The sequence below is a fragment of the Syngnathus scovelli genome, chromosome 3, assembly GCF_024217435.2.
Source record: "Syngnathus scovelli strain Florida chromosome 3, RoL_Ssco_1.2, whole genome shotgun sequence".
Classification (NCBI taxonomy): domain Eukaryota; kingdom Metazoa; phylum Chordata; class Actinopteri; order Syngnathiformes; family Syngnathidae; genus Syngnathus; species Syngnathus scovelli.
This window is the reverse complement of record NC_090849.1, coordinates 23382283-23400081: the sequence shown is the minus strand read 5'-3', so window position 1 is coordinate 23400081 and position 17799 is coordinate 23382283. Positions and strand designations below refer to the sequence as shown.

Below are 17799 nucleotides of genomic sequence, written 5' to 3'. Positions count from 1 at the left end.
GAATGACCCACTGTGACTTTTGAGCTATAAAATTGATGACATCAATTTCTCCATTTGATACAAAAGATGTTGCATCACATTGCTGATCTTCCAGAGTTGAGAAATATCACAACCACAATTTGTTTCGGACTAAATTCTTGTGGAAACAAGTCAAGAATAACCGATGGTGAAGATAAGAAGAGTAGAAATAAACGGAAATAAAGTCTTTATATTTATTAGACGTGCTTCAACATGATTATATTTTTTATGCCTCAAAACACTGGAAATAACATTTTGCAAATGTATAGAAAATTGTGAAAAATTATATCTGCCTAAAATGACCACCTCTCAGTCCTGGCCTCTACAGATCTGACTAAATCCTTTCCAATGATGCTGAAGTCCTCCAGTATAGCTTCTACGTTTGGAATCGTCTTTGCTTCTTCGCCGTTTACCTCCACACTCCTAGCAGAGATCTGGGACGTCTACAGGAAGAAGACAGAAGAAACATTTGAGTATTTTATTCATACACCAATTCCAAACTGGGAAAACTACGAATCATTCTGGGCTTAAGTGCAAATTTTCGCCTTCATCTGTTTTACCTTGAAGGGCAGAGGGGCGAAGGCCTTTGGCTTCCATAAAACGGCGATCAAAGATCCTCCATAGGGGTCACAAAAGAAAAGGGCCAGGTCTCCGAATGCGTCCTAAACATGGAATGCCAAAATCTAGATTTCAGTCATTATACCTTTCTGATCAATTAAATTGAACTGAGATATGTGATGTGGAAATCATCATCATGGTTTGAATATGATGTGGTTAACGTGCAAATAATGTATCAAGAGCATGTATTGTGGCCTCGTAATAATTATACGACTCTCACCCGCAGCTCTGCCAGGTAGAGCGCGACGGGGTTGTAGTCCGTGACGGGCACCCTCCCCCCCGAGGGGGCTACGTAGCCGGGGACCGTCCCCCTGCTGAAGTTGACGGTGGGAGGGTCGACTGCTTGGCCGAGCAGCGGAACATGCTTGAGGTTCAGGTGGATCAATACGTCGTAAGCTTCCAGAGGAGGACGCATGACCACCTGGGGATGGAAACGTATGGATTCAAACGGGATCTCTTCAATGAGTGCCCCCCCCGGACCTCAACTAACCCTAACGTCTTGGATCTGACTGCCATCCATAAGCTGGTGTTCGAGAACTTTGAGACTCTCAGCAGCCAGCATCACCGCCCGCTGCAGAATCTGAGGAAACAAACATAGAAAATAGTTTTGAGGGATGGCAGTCGTAATGTATTTACATCTGGATATTTAAGTTGAGACACACAAATGACTCCTAAAATATTAAATGAACTCTGACAAACAGGTGCCTAATTCGTTTCAACTCGTCGGCGTGAAAGGAAACGCGTAAGCGTTTCAAGAGATGACTCAATATGTGCTTGGGGCAAAACTGACAATAGAGCACAGTGTCAAGTCAAAAGCCCCTTACATCATTCAAATTGATCAAACTTTTATGGTACGATATTAAAATAAAGAAAACTCAGCTGAGTGAGTGTAAAATAAATAAATAAATAAATAAATGGTCGACTGTTAATCTATTCATTTAAGTTCAGCATTTCTTCAGCCTTAAATAATAATAAAAATTCTTAGGCCATTATTTTTGTTTCCCTTCTCACGATGCTGACCACCTCTGCTAAAACAATTTGCCACTATTGAGTTTATTTGTGTCTTTTTTTTTTTTTTTTCCAAGTTGTGAATGGGTGAAATCTAATGCTGACAACCCCCAAAACGGCACCTCAGACAGAAACGTGACCAAAGTTCCTGCCCTCCGGCTCCCTTATAAGGGGAGGCTACTTGGAGGCTCCTTGTAATGTCGTGGGGGAAGAGTGAGGTGGAGCACGTCAAGTTTATCTGGGTCAGCGACGCATCATGACAAGCTGCTGTGTGTACCTTCTCTGCACATTGGTGTGCATCACCAAAAGCTTTTACGCCCAGGCTGAGATCCACACGGAGGAATACCAAGCTAGCCATTTCCGATATTTTATGAACACGGATGGCAACGAAAAGCAGTTGGTGAGCACAAAGCTTAATCCTTGAATCCTGCACAAAATATGACCGCCGTTTGATCATTCGTGCTTCTGTTTCCAGATCAATGATTTGCATGAAGTGTTGGATAGACTTCAGAAAAATCAACTTTCAGCTCTGAGAAAAAAACACGGCCACCTGCCTATGGTATGTGATACGACGAAGCCTGTTTGAGAATACTTGTAAGTAACACAATACTTTATTGTGTTGTTGTTGTTTTTTTTTTACAGTGTGATCCAGGAGAACAGTGTGCACTGAGGAGAGGCTCCAGGATCGGGAAGCTGTGTGATTGTTCCCCGCCAAGAACGTGCAATTCTTTCTTACATCGATGTTTGTGATACAATCTAACCTCGAAAAAAAAAAAAACATCTCAAGCTAACTTTAACTTATGTATTCAATTGACTGTTTGATATTGGTGCTATTAACCTGTAAACATTTTCTAAATCCTTTTATAGTGTAAAAATATTGATTTTATAATGTGATACATTGATGCTTCTTTTAATAAATGTAAATGGATAAAGCGTTGGTTCCATTTGTATTTGTCGGTCCACTGACCTGGACAGTGGGGGCTCGTTTGGTCCACATCGAAACATTTTTGTCTTTAGGCGTTGCTATAAACATGACTGGTAGGGATTCCCTGGAGGCCATGAAGTCATTCTTGATCTCCGTGTAGTCGGCCGCTACACGTGAGGAGAGACGCACAACAATCACAACGTAGCCACGAGCGAGCGGGATGTTAAAGTATGTCAGATGTGTAAATAGAAAGAGGTCAGCAACTGTTTGTTTTGCACGGCTATGTGTGAGAGTGCCTGCCTGTGAGCTGCTTGTTGAGGTTGACGACCAGCGGGTTGTTCCTCCAGTCAAAGGAGGAGAGCAGATGAAGGAAGCGGAGGAAGCCCACCTGAGGAGAACTGAGGACAGGCAAAACATGTTCACATGACCGACATAGCAAGGAAAAAAAACAAAACAAGACTCATGGCGTCTTACCCGGGAGGGGTGAATGGCGCGGGCTGCAGGAAGAGGTAAGCCACCAGAAGGTCCGCCGCGTCCTCTGTGATATCGTCACTGAAGAGCTGGGCCCCGAGCCAACGTTTGGCCAGGCGACAAACGGCCCCGAAACACGGGTGTTGCTGCTGGAGACTGACAAAGAAAATGTAAACATTCATCCTCTCCACCGCCTGAAGGCCTAAAATGTACCCGAGTATATATTGAGTGTTTTACCCGTGCAGTGTGCTGGTTAGAAGAGGCTTGTGTAGAGTCCTCATCTCCAAGCTCTGAGCCTCCTCGTTGTCCCGGATCATCAGCAGTCCCTCGGGACTCACTCGCTCCCTCAGCACTTGGGGCTCTCGGTGATACGCCACTTGGATGCGAAACACAAAGCCGTCCTGGGAAAGACAAAAAATATATTTTTTATTAAAAAAAAAAAAACACACAGAGATGCCTGTTCCTGACTAACAAATCAAACGTACCTTCCAGACGTCCAAGTGTGTGACACAGGGGATACACGTGTAACCATGCTGCATATTGAGTAACTCTCCCAGGCGGATGTGGAAAGCAGCTCGGATGTGGCGGATGGCGAGGCGATCGTGAGGCCATTTTCCGCTGCCCTCCATGTGACAGATCACTGCGGGATACCAAAGCATCGATCGGACATTGTTGACGTACCGGTAAGCAGCAGTAAATGTCACTTTCAACCCTAATATGGTTGGATTACACACTAACCTGTGATGGGCTCCACATAAGCCGGGCAAGGTTTACCCTCCTTGGGTAACAGAATTTGGAAAGGTCTTCCTTTGTCGAAGAAGGAGTAGTCGAATTTCAGTGGCAGAGGAGGAAAAACCTGGAGAGCACCGACCGGTTGGGAATTTAAGATGGAAAACTAGACGAAAAACGATCGTCCACTTAAAACAAGCTCACCTGTGTGTATCTGAGTGATGGATGGGCACCTTGCACCGACGTAATGGACAGTGGAAGACCTTCTAGCTTCCATAGTTTTCTGCTCAGGTCATCATATGATTGAACCACACGCAAACTTTCCTCCTCTCCAGTACTCGGCACCTAAAGGCAATGTAAGTGGGGAAAAAAATTCCAATTGTCCTTTCAGAATGTCATATTTATTAGCATATTTAAAAATTTAATGCTGAAAATTAACTGGTGAATGTGATTGATTTATTTTACCTTTCTTCCCATTTTGATGACATCATCAATCTTTGCCCCGACGTGTTGCACGCAAGACTCAGGGATGTCTGCGTGGCTGTTTGGAAAATGGAATGCGGTACAATTTCAAACTATCTGACGCAAAGTCATACTTTGGGGAAAAATACAAGTACGTACAGTTGTAGTAGGTGTGTGATGATCTGTTGCGGTACCAGCCGTTTCTGGCACATGCTTTGTCCTTCCCACAGGACAGCCTCAGTGATGCCGCCGTCTTGAAAACGACGGAGCTCCGAGCGAGCGCCCCAAAGCTGTCGGAACTCGGCAGCCTGACAGAAGAAGTTTGGTTTTTATTTGATCAAATGTAGTGTTTCTTCAATATGTCCCTAATGATTTATTAAAGAGGGCAAAGTCACCTTCGGGCTGTCTGCTGGAGGTCCTCGTTCCAAGACGGACGTGGCCAGCTCAGGCCGCAACACCAAACCAAAAGTGAGAGGCGGCTGGGCCTTGTACTTTGGGGGTTCGCTATCCAGCGACCACTACCACAAAAATATGAACAATTACATATTCACAATTTATCATTCACCCATCTATTTTCTGCACAATCGGAAAACTCCCAACCACACTGATTGTGTAAAAGATAATGTTCCCGATTATTTCGATTGTTACTCTCCTTAATAAAACCAATTATCTGATGATTTCGAAACGAAGCCAGCGTGCCTGGATAATGACTCACCTCAGGCTCAGGGGAAAGTGAGTGGGTGAGAAGGCTGATCCTTTGGCCGAGTCCTTTCTGAAGCAGCGACAGTATAAACGGGAGCGCCGTGTGCACGTAGTTTCCGCTATGGTCCATCAGCTCACTGAGGAAGTTCAGCTTCTTACAGCTGAACTGCAGCTTGACAAGGTCACACAATCTAGGAAAGGTATGAAAAGCATCAACACGGGAGGGCTCAAATAGAGATGATCAACTAGTATTTCAAAAGCCATACTGGAAGATGTGGTCACTGGTCCTTGTCATAGGCTTGGGGGTCATGAGGAGGCTGTGGAAACCATCCACAGTGGGGTCGTCCCAGAACTGCAGCGACATGAACGCCTCCTGCTGCACCTGGGAGATTTGTTCCGAGTGGTTAAAACATAGACCCGTTGAGCAGAGATTATTTCAAGGTGTACCTGCTTGTAAGTGCAAGCTGTCATATCGGCACACATGTTGAGATGTCCGGACGGGTCGATGAACACGACCTGGAATGCATCGTGAAAGTCTGCCATTGAAGGCTGCGGGACAAAGAGATGACGAGAGGACATTTTTCGTAAGTGTGAAGAGAAAGTTGTGAAAGGTTGACATCTTTTTAGGTTCACTCACTGCTGTCGAGTCGGGATCTTTGGCCAGAGTGATTCCGTTCATTGTCAGGTCTGTGTTTGCTGGGAGTTATGCGAACAGAAATTGAAGCAGATTTAAAATGAAGTTCTGATTGCAACTTTGCGTTAAAAAGCTTTTCATCGACGTACCCAGAAAGTTCAAAGTGTTTCGCAGCAGCTGATAGGCAGTCATGGTGTTGCTGATTCTGTGCGTGGTCAGAAGGTACGCCAAGAGCATGGAGGCCAGAAAGCCGTTGAAGCACCCGGTGCCCTTAAATGGAAGCAAAAGATTAGCACGTATTTCAAGCCATCTATTTACATTTTGAATCATCAGTAGGGTGAGGTTTAGCTGGAACTTTTCGCTCTGACATGCCCGAGAGGCGGGTACACCCTGAGAAAGCCGTACAAATACAATACCGTACATACAGCCTGATGTGCGGAGGAGGACACATACCTGGTCCAGCTCTCGCTGACGGAGCCAGACTTTAAACAAAGCCACCCCGTTAGGAAAAGCGGAGCATTGAGCGCTCACGGCAGACAGGAACTGGAGGTGAGGCCTGACCAGTAGATCACCAAGAAGGGCGCTATTGTAATGTGGAGTTGGAGGCTCACTGGCCTCTGCAGGGAATTCCAAAAAAAAAGGAGACAAAAGTTATTTTGTAACTTTCTCTGGCTGTGACAACAACATCCAGTATAAAGTCATTCATCTCACCGGACTGCGTGTTATTTTCCCCTGTGTACCAGCCTGTCCTGATGTTATTCATTTGAGGGTGGAAGCGTCTGGGTTTGAAGAATCCAGGAGGTGGACAAGCATGAAGGCGGACTGTCATGGTGGATGACTCTTTACCTAAAACATGTCACAAAATAAATAAAGGTTGTATTTTCTGTACAGTGGATAATATGATGCGCTGAGAATAGTTTTGACTATTAATAGCTCACCTGGAGGTTTCAGCAGCAGAACTGGTCGAAGCCGATTACCATGAAGGCAAGAGTACGACATGGATCCTATGTCGGAGGAGGTTGACAGATACTGAGCCAGACCTGCCAGGTAGATGGCTCTTTTCCTGGGATACCTCTGGTTTAAGAAGTCTTTAGGGTGGAGGATATCCTATAAAAAATACATCAGACCCATACTCAGACATTTCAAACTGGCTGTATTGTTCTACTCAGAAAAGCGGGACTTACAGCGGGCATTGTGACAGTCAGGTCTACTAGGACACGTGGCTTGGTGCAGGTTGCCAATGGGTAACTTCCAATCAGATCAATAGAAGCGGGAGGCGCCATGTGGAATTTGCCCTTTTGTGATTTTGGTAACAGGAGGATAGGAACCTTCACATCACTGGACAACCATGACAGGTCGTGTATCTGTGACCAAAAAATGTCCCTTGTGAAGTTTCCAACTTTGAAAATTCTTGGAATTTTGCAATCTTATACTTTACGCACAGAACTACAGTAGGAAAAATACTACGCACCTCCACCTCAGGTGAGAGTGGTACGCTCCTCAGGAGTTTGGTGACCGTCTCAATAAAAGCATTGATTTGTAGTTTCCTGCGTTCACTGAGGGACACTTCTTTCAGCAGCTCCTCCATCTGTGATCAGGTGGAAAAGAAAATTTAGTGGAGGTCTTTCTCACCACATTCAAGTTGTTGAGATTGAAGTCTTACCTGCATTTTGAGCAAGCTGCAGTGAAATAAACTTTCGGCCTCTTTCAGCTGGTTGAGCTCCTCAACTGTTGGGGGTTTGTACAGGTCACTTCTAGACATCTTCACCGGGCGGTATGCCAGCTCCCCAGAGTTGCTCTTTTTCACTTTAATAGGAGGTTCATTTTCCTCCTTCTCCTTCACATTATTGGTCAATTCTGTTGGAATCATCTAGTGACACAAACAACAAAGTTTGACACATTTTGAAGACATATTTAAACCTGAATTATTCAAGTAGTCCAAACAAGGTGTTTGGGGCTATTTACTGTTCTTTAATTGTACGCTGAGGAGAGATGTAATAAGAAAATTTGAAGTCAACTAGACGTGTGACTACTGCATACTTTTTAATTTGTTTAAGTTTGCAGGGCTGCATGTCTGCATACCCCAAATACAATTCGAGGTGTCGAGGGGCTCATATTGACATTAAGGAATCGAAATGAAATGTAGGCTTACCTTGACTGACGCGGCATTTACCCGCTTTTTCTTCATGTCTAATCCACCCGAGAAAGTGAGGTTAAATGTTTTATTTTTTCAAGTTTTAGCGACACTGTAGTAGACACTGCAGCGTTGTCTCACATGTGCAAGGGTCATTCAAACTTGCTAACTGGCAAAACATTATCTGATTGGTTCATCGTGGGTAAATGTGAATCGTGATTGGTCCGGGTTAGGGTTACTCCTGATATGCTTCCGGGTGGCTTTCTCAAGTTAGGTTGAAACGTCACACCAAAATATTGCAAAAGATATGATAAAAATACACAAAAAACACATTTGACCCCCCCCCCCCCACACACACACACACATTGCTTTTAAATGAAGGTGAATCCATTAAAAATTTGAGCAAATAATTTTTATTTTTATTTTTATTTTTAATCAAAATTTAAATTTGTCTGACGGTGACAACTGGGTAACCTGAGGTGGACGTTTTGTTGTCAACTGATCAACGGGAAAATTTGTTTCCACAGACTCACTGTTTATCGGCCTCAGCTTGGCAGCATGAGCTTGTGATTTCAATGGGAGTGGGCCCGTTTTTGATTTATGGGGCTCCATAAGAGATACACCTTTAGCCAAATTTATGGTGTCCATCCTCAACGCTCTGGCCATCATCTTCTCATCCTTTACGGAAGACAACCTCTCAGACTGATCCCGGGTCACAGGATTCCGCAACGTTCCTACTAAACCAGTCTGCTGACTACTAGGCACAGGTTTGGAATGTTCCCCTGATTTTTTTATGCTGGATTTTGTGCATTTGTCTATCTCATAGTGAGGAGTGATCCAATGTCGAGGCAAGGAAGAATGTTTGAGCTTACTTATCGTTTGATTCGCCTTTGAAGGTTGTGATGCTGTGGTTGTATGTTTCGAACCAGAAGGGACTTTATTATCACCAATGGTTTCTATTTTTTCTGCTGCACATGATACAGTACTTCTGGCTTTCTGTTTTTTCTTGGTGGAAGTTTTTGGTTTGGGGCAAGGACTTGGTTCTTGGCACATCTCGTCACTTGGACTTATTTTCCCTTCAGGTTGCTCAGGACTTGGTTCTTGGCAATTCTCATCACCGACATGCCCGCTGGGGCTTATTTTCCCTTCAGGTGGCTCAGGACTTGCTTCTTGGCAAATCTTGTCACCAACCAGCCTGCTGGGACTTATTTTCCCTTCAAATTGCTCAGGAGTGATGCTGGTTTGTGGCATGGGAACATCTTGCTGATTTTCTTCAGAATATGCCAGTTCTAGGTCCTCGCAAATACTCGCTTCCTGGTTGATGTGAGTACACAAAGTGAAATATTAATCAATCAATAGAGTCAAACACAGACACAATTCATTGGCACGAGTTATTAAAGAATTAAGAAATAATGTGAGGTGAATTAAGTTCTTCCATGCCTAGGCTGTCATTATAATAATAAAAAAGATGAGACTTTTAGAAGCGACAGTTAAAAGATACCTGTGGTGGTGACGCAGGCTCAGATGGAGGTGTTCCGTGGATAACAGGAAAACAACCTTCCGCCCATACATCTGGAGTGATTGGTATTGGTTCTGAGTCTTCTGTTCCGGACAATTCCATTGCATCCTCCCATTTATCTCGACACATGAGTTTCTGCTCCACAGTTTGTATGAAGTAATCCATGGCCCAGTATGCAGTGAAAGATGATAACTGGGAAAAAGAATATTCACTTTAGTTGTTTATCTCTGATGCTCATGCAATAGGTGTGTTTTACCTGTCTTTTAATGTGGACATTGTAACAGCCTTCCATAACATTGGTCATCAGATCAGCCATTATTTCCCCTATGACATCATCCGCCTCTTCTTGGGCTAACATTTCCATCCATTGGCTCTGAGTAAGACATCCAGGGATAATATCTTCCTCTTCTGGATCTTGGGAGGGCGGTGGGGAAATTCGAGCAGGTGTCTTACCCTTGTCAGCTTGGGCTTTAGATGTAGAGCGCGACATCTTGGCAATATTAGGTTACTTTATTTTAGCTGCATAAGAAGGGAAAAATATCAGAAACACTGATTACCGTAATGTCTTGAAGGTTTGTCACAAAAAAAAGTTTGTATTGGTTGGTAGTTCATTTTAACACTGTGCATGTAAATATGACAAAGCATTTTCAATCAAAAGATAAATTATGTGTACTGCAAGTATTGTATAATAAGGCAAACAGTAGCGCACTCTAGTGGCGGTTTTTAAAATTGCAAAGACTCGTGCAACACTTTTTAATGCGCTTTGATTTTTAAGGGTTTTCAAGTCACCGTTTATCAATTTGCCACATATATTAACAGATGAACTACATAACAGTTTTTTATGTTAAGATGCACAATGGTGCAAAATATACACTATATTTTCTGTTGATTCAGTTGAACGTATGGTGTGCAGTCCTAGTCATTTGTCATTTGTGTCATTTGAGGATAACTATTTGTACTTCATGATGGCTTTTCTTTACAGAGCCATCAAACAATTGTGGGTAGAAAAACTAAAAACCGAGTCAAAAGTTCTGAAAAGGAATTCGAAGCGCGATTTGTTAAGGGTGTGCCAAGGTTTGCATTATTCTCACTTGCAACACATCTTTACCGTGTTTAAAATGCATTAATATACAAACGTACCTGCAGTTATTTGGCTGACATCTGTTTTGTGTTGCTATTTTTATAATCATATAAGCCTTTTTTGACTTCGTTGTGTTTACTTCCGGGTGCGGACATCTGTTGCTTAGCAACTGAACACATGGGTCTGACGTCACATTTGTTTCTATGGCTGCGGTAGACGCCGAGGAAATCCGATCGAGATAAGACCTTGCTTCACTATTAGTAATCACGCGCACCAGTAATCGTTCTATAGTTGGCAACCGATCGTATGGAAGTTTTACAGTACAACATTGACAGTTTTGTTTTTTCTGCGTTTTTTTACGGCGTTGTTGGTAGTGGTTTGCTAGCAGCTACTGTGTTAGCCTAGTTGCTAGTGGCACTGAATCGATCCTTTCGATGTATCAAAAAGAGAAGAGCTTTCAGATTAAGAACAGCGCCTCAGCGTTGTACAACAACCTGTGCGTGCTGCGTATCGCTCCGCGGCGCCTCACCTACTTCACGGTGGTCCACGCCAATGTGGTCAACATGGTCAGCGTGTCGTGGGATGGCCTCAATTCCTCCCACCGTCAGCTGCAGTCGAAGGAGCCCAACGTCGCAACAAGTCCATCGCTCATCATGCAGGTTAGGTTGTGCATCATTACAGTTCAATTTAAAACTGTTTTTAGATTTTGTTTATGGTTGTTTTTAATCATTTGATTTGTGATTTGTTTTCTTGCAATAGGCTGCATTTTGTGTTTTGCCCTCTCGTGATCTGCTGGTAGTCACTTCACAGAAAGGCATCCAGGTAAACAAATATTCACCTGGTCATAAATCAAAGCTTTATCCTGTTTCTAACTCCAGAATCTTTGTCTTTTCCTTTCAAGATGTATGAATCAGATGGCTCCATCATGGTATATTGGCATGCACTGGATACTCCTGAAACACCAACAGGTAACGTTAGCACAAAAAAAATCAATTTCACTAATGAAACATTTTTAACAACAGTTATTATTTTGTCTTTTATCCCCAGCTCAGGCAGTGTTTGCTCGGGGGATTGCTGCTGTGTGGGAGAATTACATATGTGTGGGTAAGTCAGGAGCAAAACACATTTCACTTGAGCTTAGAATAATATTTGAGATGACATAATCCATTTGTCTTCTCCTGTCATTCCAGGTCTGTCCTCTTGTGGAATCCTGGTGTTTGATATTCCCAATAAAGGCAGTAATATCACCCTGTCTGAGGTTCTTGAGGAGCACGAGGAGCCCATCACTGACTTGGCCCCAGAGTGCTCAGGCAGCCAGGTGTTGTTATAAAATACGATATTGCTCATTGAACTTAATAATAACATCTGGCTTCCTCGCAGGAGTGCATTGCCGACCTGGTCAGTGCCGATGACGGCGGCACCTTGTGCGTGTGGAAGGCTGGGGAAGAGTTTCAGCTCCTCAACAAGATTGGTGGATTTGAGTAAGAATGAAATGTCCTTTTCTTGTCTAGTCGCTAGTTGTCACACCATTTGGAGCAGTGCGAAAATCATTATGAATATATTGTGGGAACGCACCTAAGTTGAATCGAGGCAACCAGACTCTTCTTGGTTGTTTGTTCCTCTGCTCAATCTTATCTTCCTAATGACTCGCTCCTCTAATGTAATTGCCGCTTTTTGTTTCCTCAATCTTCTGCCAGTATGAGCTGCTCATCTGTAAAGCTGTGGAAAGGTACCGTGGTGGCAGGTTACGGAACAGGCCAGATCCGTCTCTACGAGGCTGTGACGGGAATTTTGCACGCCGAGGTCAACGCCCACGCTCGGTGGATCTACTCGCTGGATATTGCACCTTTTTCTGGGCTGGTGAGTTGAGGAAAACGATACAACATGTTGGCAGGCTGTGAGTCGGATTAAATCCTCGTTGGGCTCCGCAGCTCCTGTCGGCTGCCGAAGACTCTTTTGTAAGGGTGTGGCATCTGACGGTAACCCCAGAAAGCAACAGTGTGGAGGTAAGACATTATTATTTAGTGTAATTTAGTGTAAAACTTTTTCCATTTCCTCATAGGTTGCCCATCTACACAACGAGTGTGTGACAGACACACAAATCTGCGGCGCCAAGTTCTGCGATGGCGACGGTTACGCCTTTGCCGTGACAGGATATGACCTCAATGAAATTATACGCTACTCGCGGACATAAGATGTCACCTTTACCATCGTTGAGTACACGGATATCAAACACGTGTCATACGATATTTCCACTATTGATCCAGAAGGTCACAGATCCCGGAAGGGCCTTGGGGTTGAATTTTTAATACTTTTCAGATATGCTTATGGAAGATGAATCAAATGTTTAAATGAAGATATTTTTCAGAGGAAATGTTGACTTGCTTATAAATTAAGTTCAATTATTAAATATCGCTAATACACAGAAATGCCACTAGAGGACAGTGTCATTTTGATAATGGACTGCAAACGTCCATCTGAAAGTTGGAGAATAATATTTTTTCAGATGTTCTGATTTCAAAACGTTCCTGTGGTTTTGTAGTTTTATCAGGCTCAAAATCAGAGAAGCAATTTAAATGCTGTAGGGGAGCCATATTTGGTCACCAGTGCTATTCAGGTCATAGTAGGACAAAAATGCTATTTTAAATATGGACCAAAAACCTGCATGCAGTCCATGCAAAATACATATTTCATTTTCCAATACATGTGTGCAAATTGTTAACCCAACAACAAATGATGTGAAGCAAACGAAAAAACAACCCCACGGTGAATTGCTCTTATCATGTGGCGAGGTATCACAAATAAACCTTGACGAGATAAGAAGAATCAGGTCAGCGAGGAATTGCACGTTGTCAGTCTGCGGCTAAACTAAATCCCAGAATTGTCCTTGTGTTTTTTTTTTGGTTTTTCTTTCTGGTTTGCAGTCAACACTGATCACATAACAACGAGTGACAAGACTTGTTTTGATGCCACACACCCATGTCATGTTATGTAATATAAATTTGAGAGGTGCCAGCTGACCGTAAGGGTCGATGCTGATGCCCGGGTCACACCGAGCCGCGCAAACGTCACACGTTCTTAATGGAGTCGATACTTTTTAGTAGGTCGCGTTGTGTCACATCTCGCGGTTGACTGGCTCAGCGGTAGACCTGATGGCAAAAATGAGGTCTCCAATAACACAGACGCTGTTACGTAACTTTTCTGGAACAGTATGATACACATAGGAAGAGATTGCTGAAAAGCAATTGAATAAAAACAAAATGCATGATGGAGCAGGGAGGGATTGTCAAACAAAGGATTTGAAATAGGGGAGGATGATGTCACTTTTCTCTCAAACGCAACATTAATTTAGTCTTCATTGGATCAGTCGATAACACAGCGCGGTATTTTTCTCAAGCCCAGGGCCACTTCTGCAATACTTGTTGACTCTTGCCTGTTCCAGCTGAGCACACAAAAAGGAGAGACAAGAACATGAGGAGCACTTGCATATACGTGCATGTTCCACTTCCAAATGGATAAGACTAGCGAGGCTTCTTTATTTTTGAAACATTTGGGTCAATAGATGATTGGCCTTAAATGTTAATAGAAAAAAATGTGGAGTAAACGTATTTTACCCAATGCAGCATCAAATACGCCGAAGTATGATGATGTCATTACCGTGCCGAAGAGTGAGCAGTTTATCCCGCGCCCGGCCGTCCACGTTCGTGGCAGCTGCTGGTTCTGTGTGGCTAAGCCAGCCGGGATAGAGCCTAAAGCCCCTCCAGTCTGCTGCCATGGATGGACCAACTCACTGAGAAAAACAAACAGCTGAGCAGCTCCCCAAATCGCTGGTGGAAATTTGCAAATTTGGAAAGAACTTCACCCTGAATGAACCTCACTCCTTTGCGTTCAGAAGCTCATCAATTCTAAATTGACATTATCCAAATACTCTCAGACCTGACTCCATAATGTATTCCCTAATGTGTCATCAAGGCGGCTTGGTTAGGAAATGGGATTTAAGTGCATTAGAAGAAAGCAAAGTAAACATCAGAGCCTGCCATCTGGGATGGCATCGTTGCCTAGCACTGGGCACTGTTTGACGTTAGCCAGGATGCAGGTTGCGTGGATGTGGATAGATAGGCACCACAGAAATGTTGATGGATTCATGTTCCGGTAGTGTACTCCAAGTCAGATTCAATTCTCTCTCGAGTGATATGACTCGGCCTCTTTACGGCGCTACAGGAAGTCTGAATACGTCTCTGGGAACAAATTTAATTGTGCGTCTTCATCGCTTTGTGGATCTTTTTCGAGGTGTTTTGATGGCTCATGGTGACGTTCATGTCCACACGCACGTCATGACTGCAGAGACATCACACCAATATTCTAGAACACAATAGGAGAGTGGCAAGGGACAACGTAGTATGTGCTGGAATCATCCCAGGAGAAAGAAAACTGCTCGCTCTCATCTGTAGTAAAAAATAAATGGAATATTCCTCAATTGACTCATTCAGGGCCTTAGACAGTTATAGACGTCACTCATTTTAACTGGGCTGGCACTGAAGTGAAAAAAACATTGACAGATGGTCTCTGTTGCACCCTTAGTGCATATCAGGGCATGCTTTTGTCAGCATGGGAGTGATGGCGGAATGTAGTCAGCATTCAAACGTAATTGATAGTGGTACGCATTTCAAAGCAATTTATCAGAAGAATATGTATTTTGACAAGTGCTGAATCTGCCATGAACTCAAAGCCATTCATAAATAAGATCTATCACCATTAATAAATAAGATCTATCACAAAGTCTGTCACTTTTTTTTGGGATTGGAAGCCTAATTATAATGATTTCCAGAAATGTAATCATGAAGAATAAATCTCACAAGAAGAATTTCTTATTGTATGTTGTCAAATATATGAGGCTGGAAATGCATACAAGAAGTTCTTATTGTATTGACCAAGTGGAGTTTGGTGGAGCGTCAAATATATTTGTAGTTTGGCCCTAATGACCCTATTTGCCCGAGACATTCCCCAGCTGCTCTGTCACTCCTACGCACAGACAAATGCATCAAATGTCCTCCCAGCATACACAACCCTGCTCACATCTTCACTTTATGCAGACGAGCTAGCAAAATAATTGCGGCGTGCTCTTACTTTTCATGTAACTGTCCTCGGGAACAGCCGAGGAACTGTAACCTGTTTTAAGCCTCCTGCATTGAGGCGGCACCATAAAATGCTGAGCTTTCAAAAAACCCACATCAATATTTTTATTTTAAACACGAAGCTGGAAAGATTTACAAAAGTACCTCTAAAACTCTTGATGTTTATCAGTCCATGGCTATAAATGGACAAAGTGCAGCACTGTTGCTACTCTCCCTAGAAACGGCCACCTCATCATGCTGAAGGAAAATTCTAGAGTGTTGACTTAGACGCATATGCTAACATCTCTGTTGTCAAATCTACAATAAATAACATACGAATGCTTTTAAATAAAATTGGGTCTGCTTTGCTACCTCAGGGCTTGGACGCATTGAAAAAAACGATTTCTACATCAGCCGAATGCTTTTAGGTGACGAGTGAGAGTAGAAAGAAGGCCGAAGAGTACCGTCGGCCTTTTTTGTTTCATTTTGTCAACCTCCTACCTGACATGCCATATGGCTTCCTGCCTGACCATCGGTGCAGAGTAAATTCAACCTGATCAGACACAAAGTAGTACATGGAGCAGAAATACAAACACTGCAATCTGCTCATTTTGTCCTGTGAGGAGCTTTTGTCAATTAGGCGCTGACCCGCAACACCTCTCCATTAGGAGAGACACAGAGAGAAAGTCGAGGTAAAGGAGATTTGGAAGAAGACACATTACTTGAAGTGACTGCATCGGAGAAAGGCGAAATAAATATGAGGAGATGGAAAGAAGACCCGAGTTATCTTGAGAACAACTAATGATGTCAGGGCAGGGGTAGCTGTGCTCATTCTTGTTTCCATGGCAACACCAATGTGCTGCCAGGGAAGCAACACCAGTCACAAGTACTGCGCTGTGGTCGTGCTGACATGAGACACACGTGCCAATGCCCGGCTGACAGCGTTGACGCTACGCCAGCGTCTGGTCCTCGCACCTCACTGACGCCATACAGGGACCCGCTCGTGGGCCAAAGAAGCCAAAAATTGTTTTGACTCATCGTTACACCAAGATAAGTTAGCTGTTAGCTAATTATATCACTGAACAAAAAAATCCGGTGCTTCCATTGGATTTGCTCAAATCAGACATTAGTTGTGCATAAATTAAAACGTTAAACTTGTGTTAAATATATTGTATTATTTTTGAGGAAACAAGGAGAAAATCAAAGTTCTTTTATTTTCATTGATACTCATTTTAAACAAAAAAATCTCTTCAGTTTTTATATCCTGCTTGTCCTTATTATTATCATTATTATTTTTAATATTTTTTTATATATATAATGTATTATTTTTGAGGAAACAAGGAGAAAATTAAAGTTCTTTTATTTTCATTGATACTCATTTTAAACAAAAAAATCTCTTCAGTTTTTATATCCTGCTTGTCCTCATTATTATCATGATTATTTTTAATATTTTTTAACATATCTAATTCTTATTTGAAATAATTGACAGCAGATCCCAGCTATCTCCTCCCACCCTTCCCAAAAGTGACCATCATGACACACTGTTGGCAAAGAGGTCCACAGACACCCAAGTCATTGGCTCCTTTGTGAACGATTGTTCAAGCTCAATTGGAACTTTTGTCACGTGCTTAGTTCCAGCGATCATCAGAAAGAATAACACAGGCTCCAGAGCAAATAGAGCCTCATTGTGGCCTCTCAGCTCCCGAACGTGTGTCATTGTGGCGGCTCAATGGCTGGTGTCAAACACCGCTTTGGCTCCTCCCGTGCACAAGTGAAAGTGATCCAAACTGGACCGAGATGGCTCCTTTGTGTGTGTCAATATTGTGTTGTGTCTGTGGTAAAGGCGCTGTGCACTGTTTGTTTTTCCATCGTTGTGCTGATCCAAGCCTTTTCCACCACACATGGGATCAGCAGTTTGCCCACTTAGGAGAGAGACGCATCGAGAAGCTGGTTTATGTTTACGTGTGTGTGTGGACGCCCTCCATGATGGACCTATTTTGCCCCATATTGCTAGATCCATAGCGGCGTGGCGTGGAAAAGTGCTGTCACAGACATGGGACAGTTTGCCAGGCAAGATTGAGTACTTAGATGAACAGAAGTCTTAAACATTTGGTTGAACTGGGTCCATATGATGTCACTGGACAGGTTTTTATGATGTCACGAAGAATTTCTCTTTTAAAAGCAAACCAACATAAATCACTGTTTCGGAACATTTTTCCTTTTCAAGACGAAAAGAAAATTTGGCAGCTTTTTTCCACTGATCCACCTCAAGTTATCGCTAAGAAACATGACTTAAATACATTTATTTATTTTTGTATCTTTATACTTGATAACCAGAATTAGGATGAATAACCAATCCCAGCTTTTCACATTGGAGTTCGGAG

General features: G+C 43.0%; 3 protein-coding genes across 3 annotated transcripts; 1 reads left to right on the top strand and 2 right to left on the bottom strand.

Annotated features, from left to right (window-relative positions):
• Window positions 1-198: 198 nt before the first annotated feature.
• Window positions 199-7882, bottom strand: nol6 (nucleolar protein 6 (RNA-associated)). Its single transcript, XM_049763982.1, has 26 exons — window positions 7720-7882; window positions 7231-7437; window positions 7039-7155; window positions 6752-6931; window positions 6506-6674; window positions 6279-6413; window positions 6021-6184; window positions 5717-5837; window positions 5571-5629; window positions 5381-5482; window positions 5200-5315; window positions 4947-5124; window positions 4627-4749; window positions 4391-4539; window positions 4235-4310; window positions 3974-4114; window positions 3779-3896; window positions 3526-3680; window positions 3278-3441; window positions 3044-3196; window positions 2870-2967; window positions 2612-2736; window positions 1127-1216; window positions 857-1057; window positions 579-680; window positions 199-461 (listed from the first exon to the last, which is right to left on the bottom strand). Exons 1-26 carry the CDS (start codon window positions 7753-7755, stop codon window positions 312-314), a joined length of 3429 nt encoding a protein of 1142 aa, XP_049619939.1. The 5' UTR covers window positions 7756-7882; the 3' UTR covers window positions 199-311.
• A 261-nt stretch (window positions 7883-8143) lies between these two features.
• On the bottom strand, window positions 8144-10941 carry LOC125993689 (uncharacterized protein C2orf81 homolog). The gene is made up of 5 exons (XM_068650145.1): window positions 10831-10941; window positions 9477-9739; window positions 9203-9412; window positions 8688-9015; window positions 8144-8175 (listed from the first exon to the last, which is right to left on the bottom strand). The coding sequence occupies exons 2-5, from the start codon at window positions 9708-9710 to the stop codon at window positions 8144-8146; spliced, it is 804 nt and encodes a 267-aa protein (XP_068506246.1). The 5' UTR covers window positions 9711-9739; window positions 10831-10941.
• Window positions 10408-13143, top strand: wdr54 (WD repeat domain 54). Its single transcript, XM_049762500.1, has 9 exons — window positions 10408-10960; window positions 11061-11123; window positions 11203-11269; window positions 11349-11405; window positions 11492-11619; window positions 11682-11782; window positions 11999-12161; window positions 12233-12307; window positions 12364-13143. The coding sequence occupies exons 1-9, from the start codon at window positions 10736-10738 to the stop codon at window positions 12493-12495; spliced, it is 1011 nt and encodes a 336-aa protein (XP_049618457.1). The 5' UTR covers window positions 10408-10735; the 3' UTR covers window positions 12496-13143.
• The last annotated feature ends 4656 nt before the right edge of the window (window positions 13144-17799 follow it).

Coding starts and splice junctions, on each gene's coding strand:
- nol6 (XM_049763982.1), bottom strand. CDS start 7,755: ATGAAGAAAAAGCGGGTAAATGCCGCGTCAGTCAAG. Junction 5,630..5,716: donor AAACACTTTGAACTTTCTGG/GTACGTCGATGA, acceptor CATAACTCCCAG/CAAACACAGACCTGACAATG. Junction 2,737..2,869: donor CCTCAACAAGCAGCTCACAG/GCAGGCACTCTC, acceptor CCTCACGTGTAG/CGGCCGACTACACGGAGATC.
- LOC125993689 (XM_068650145.1), bottom strand. CDS start 9,710: ATGTCGCGCTCTACATCTAAAGCCCAAGCTGACAAGGGTAAGACACCT. Junction 9,413..9,476: donor ATGTCCACATTAAAAGACAG/GTAAAACACACC, acceptor TCTTTTTCCCAG/TTATCATCTTTCACTGCATA. Junction 8,176..8,687: donor GAAAAAACAGAAAGCCAGAA/GTACTGTATCAT, acceptor CGTCCACCTCAG/GTTACCCAGTTGTCACCGTC.
- wdr54 (XM_049762500.1), top strand. CDS start 10,736: ATGTATCAAAAAGAGAAGAGCTTTCAGATTAAGAACAGCGCCTCAGCG. Junction 10,961..11,060: donor GTCCATCGCTCATCATGCAG/GTTAGGTTGTGC, acceptor TTCTTGCAATAG/GCTGCATTTTGTGTTTTGCC. Junction 11,620..11,681: donor CAGAGTGCTCAGGCAGCCAG/GTGTTGTTATAA, acceptor GCTTCCTCGCAG/GAGTGCATTGCCGACCTGGT.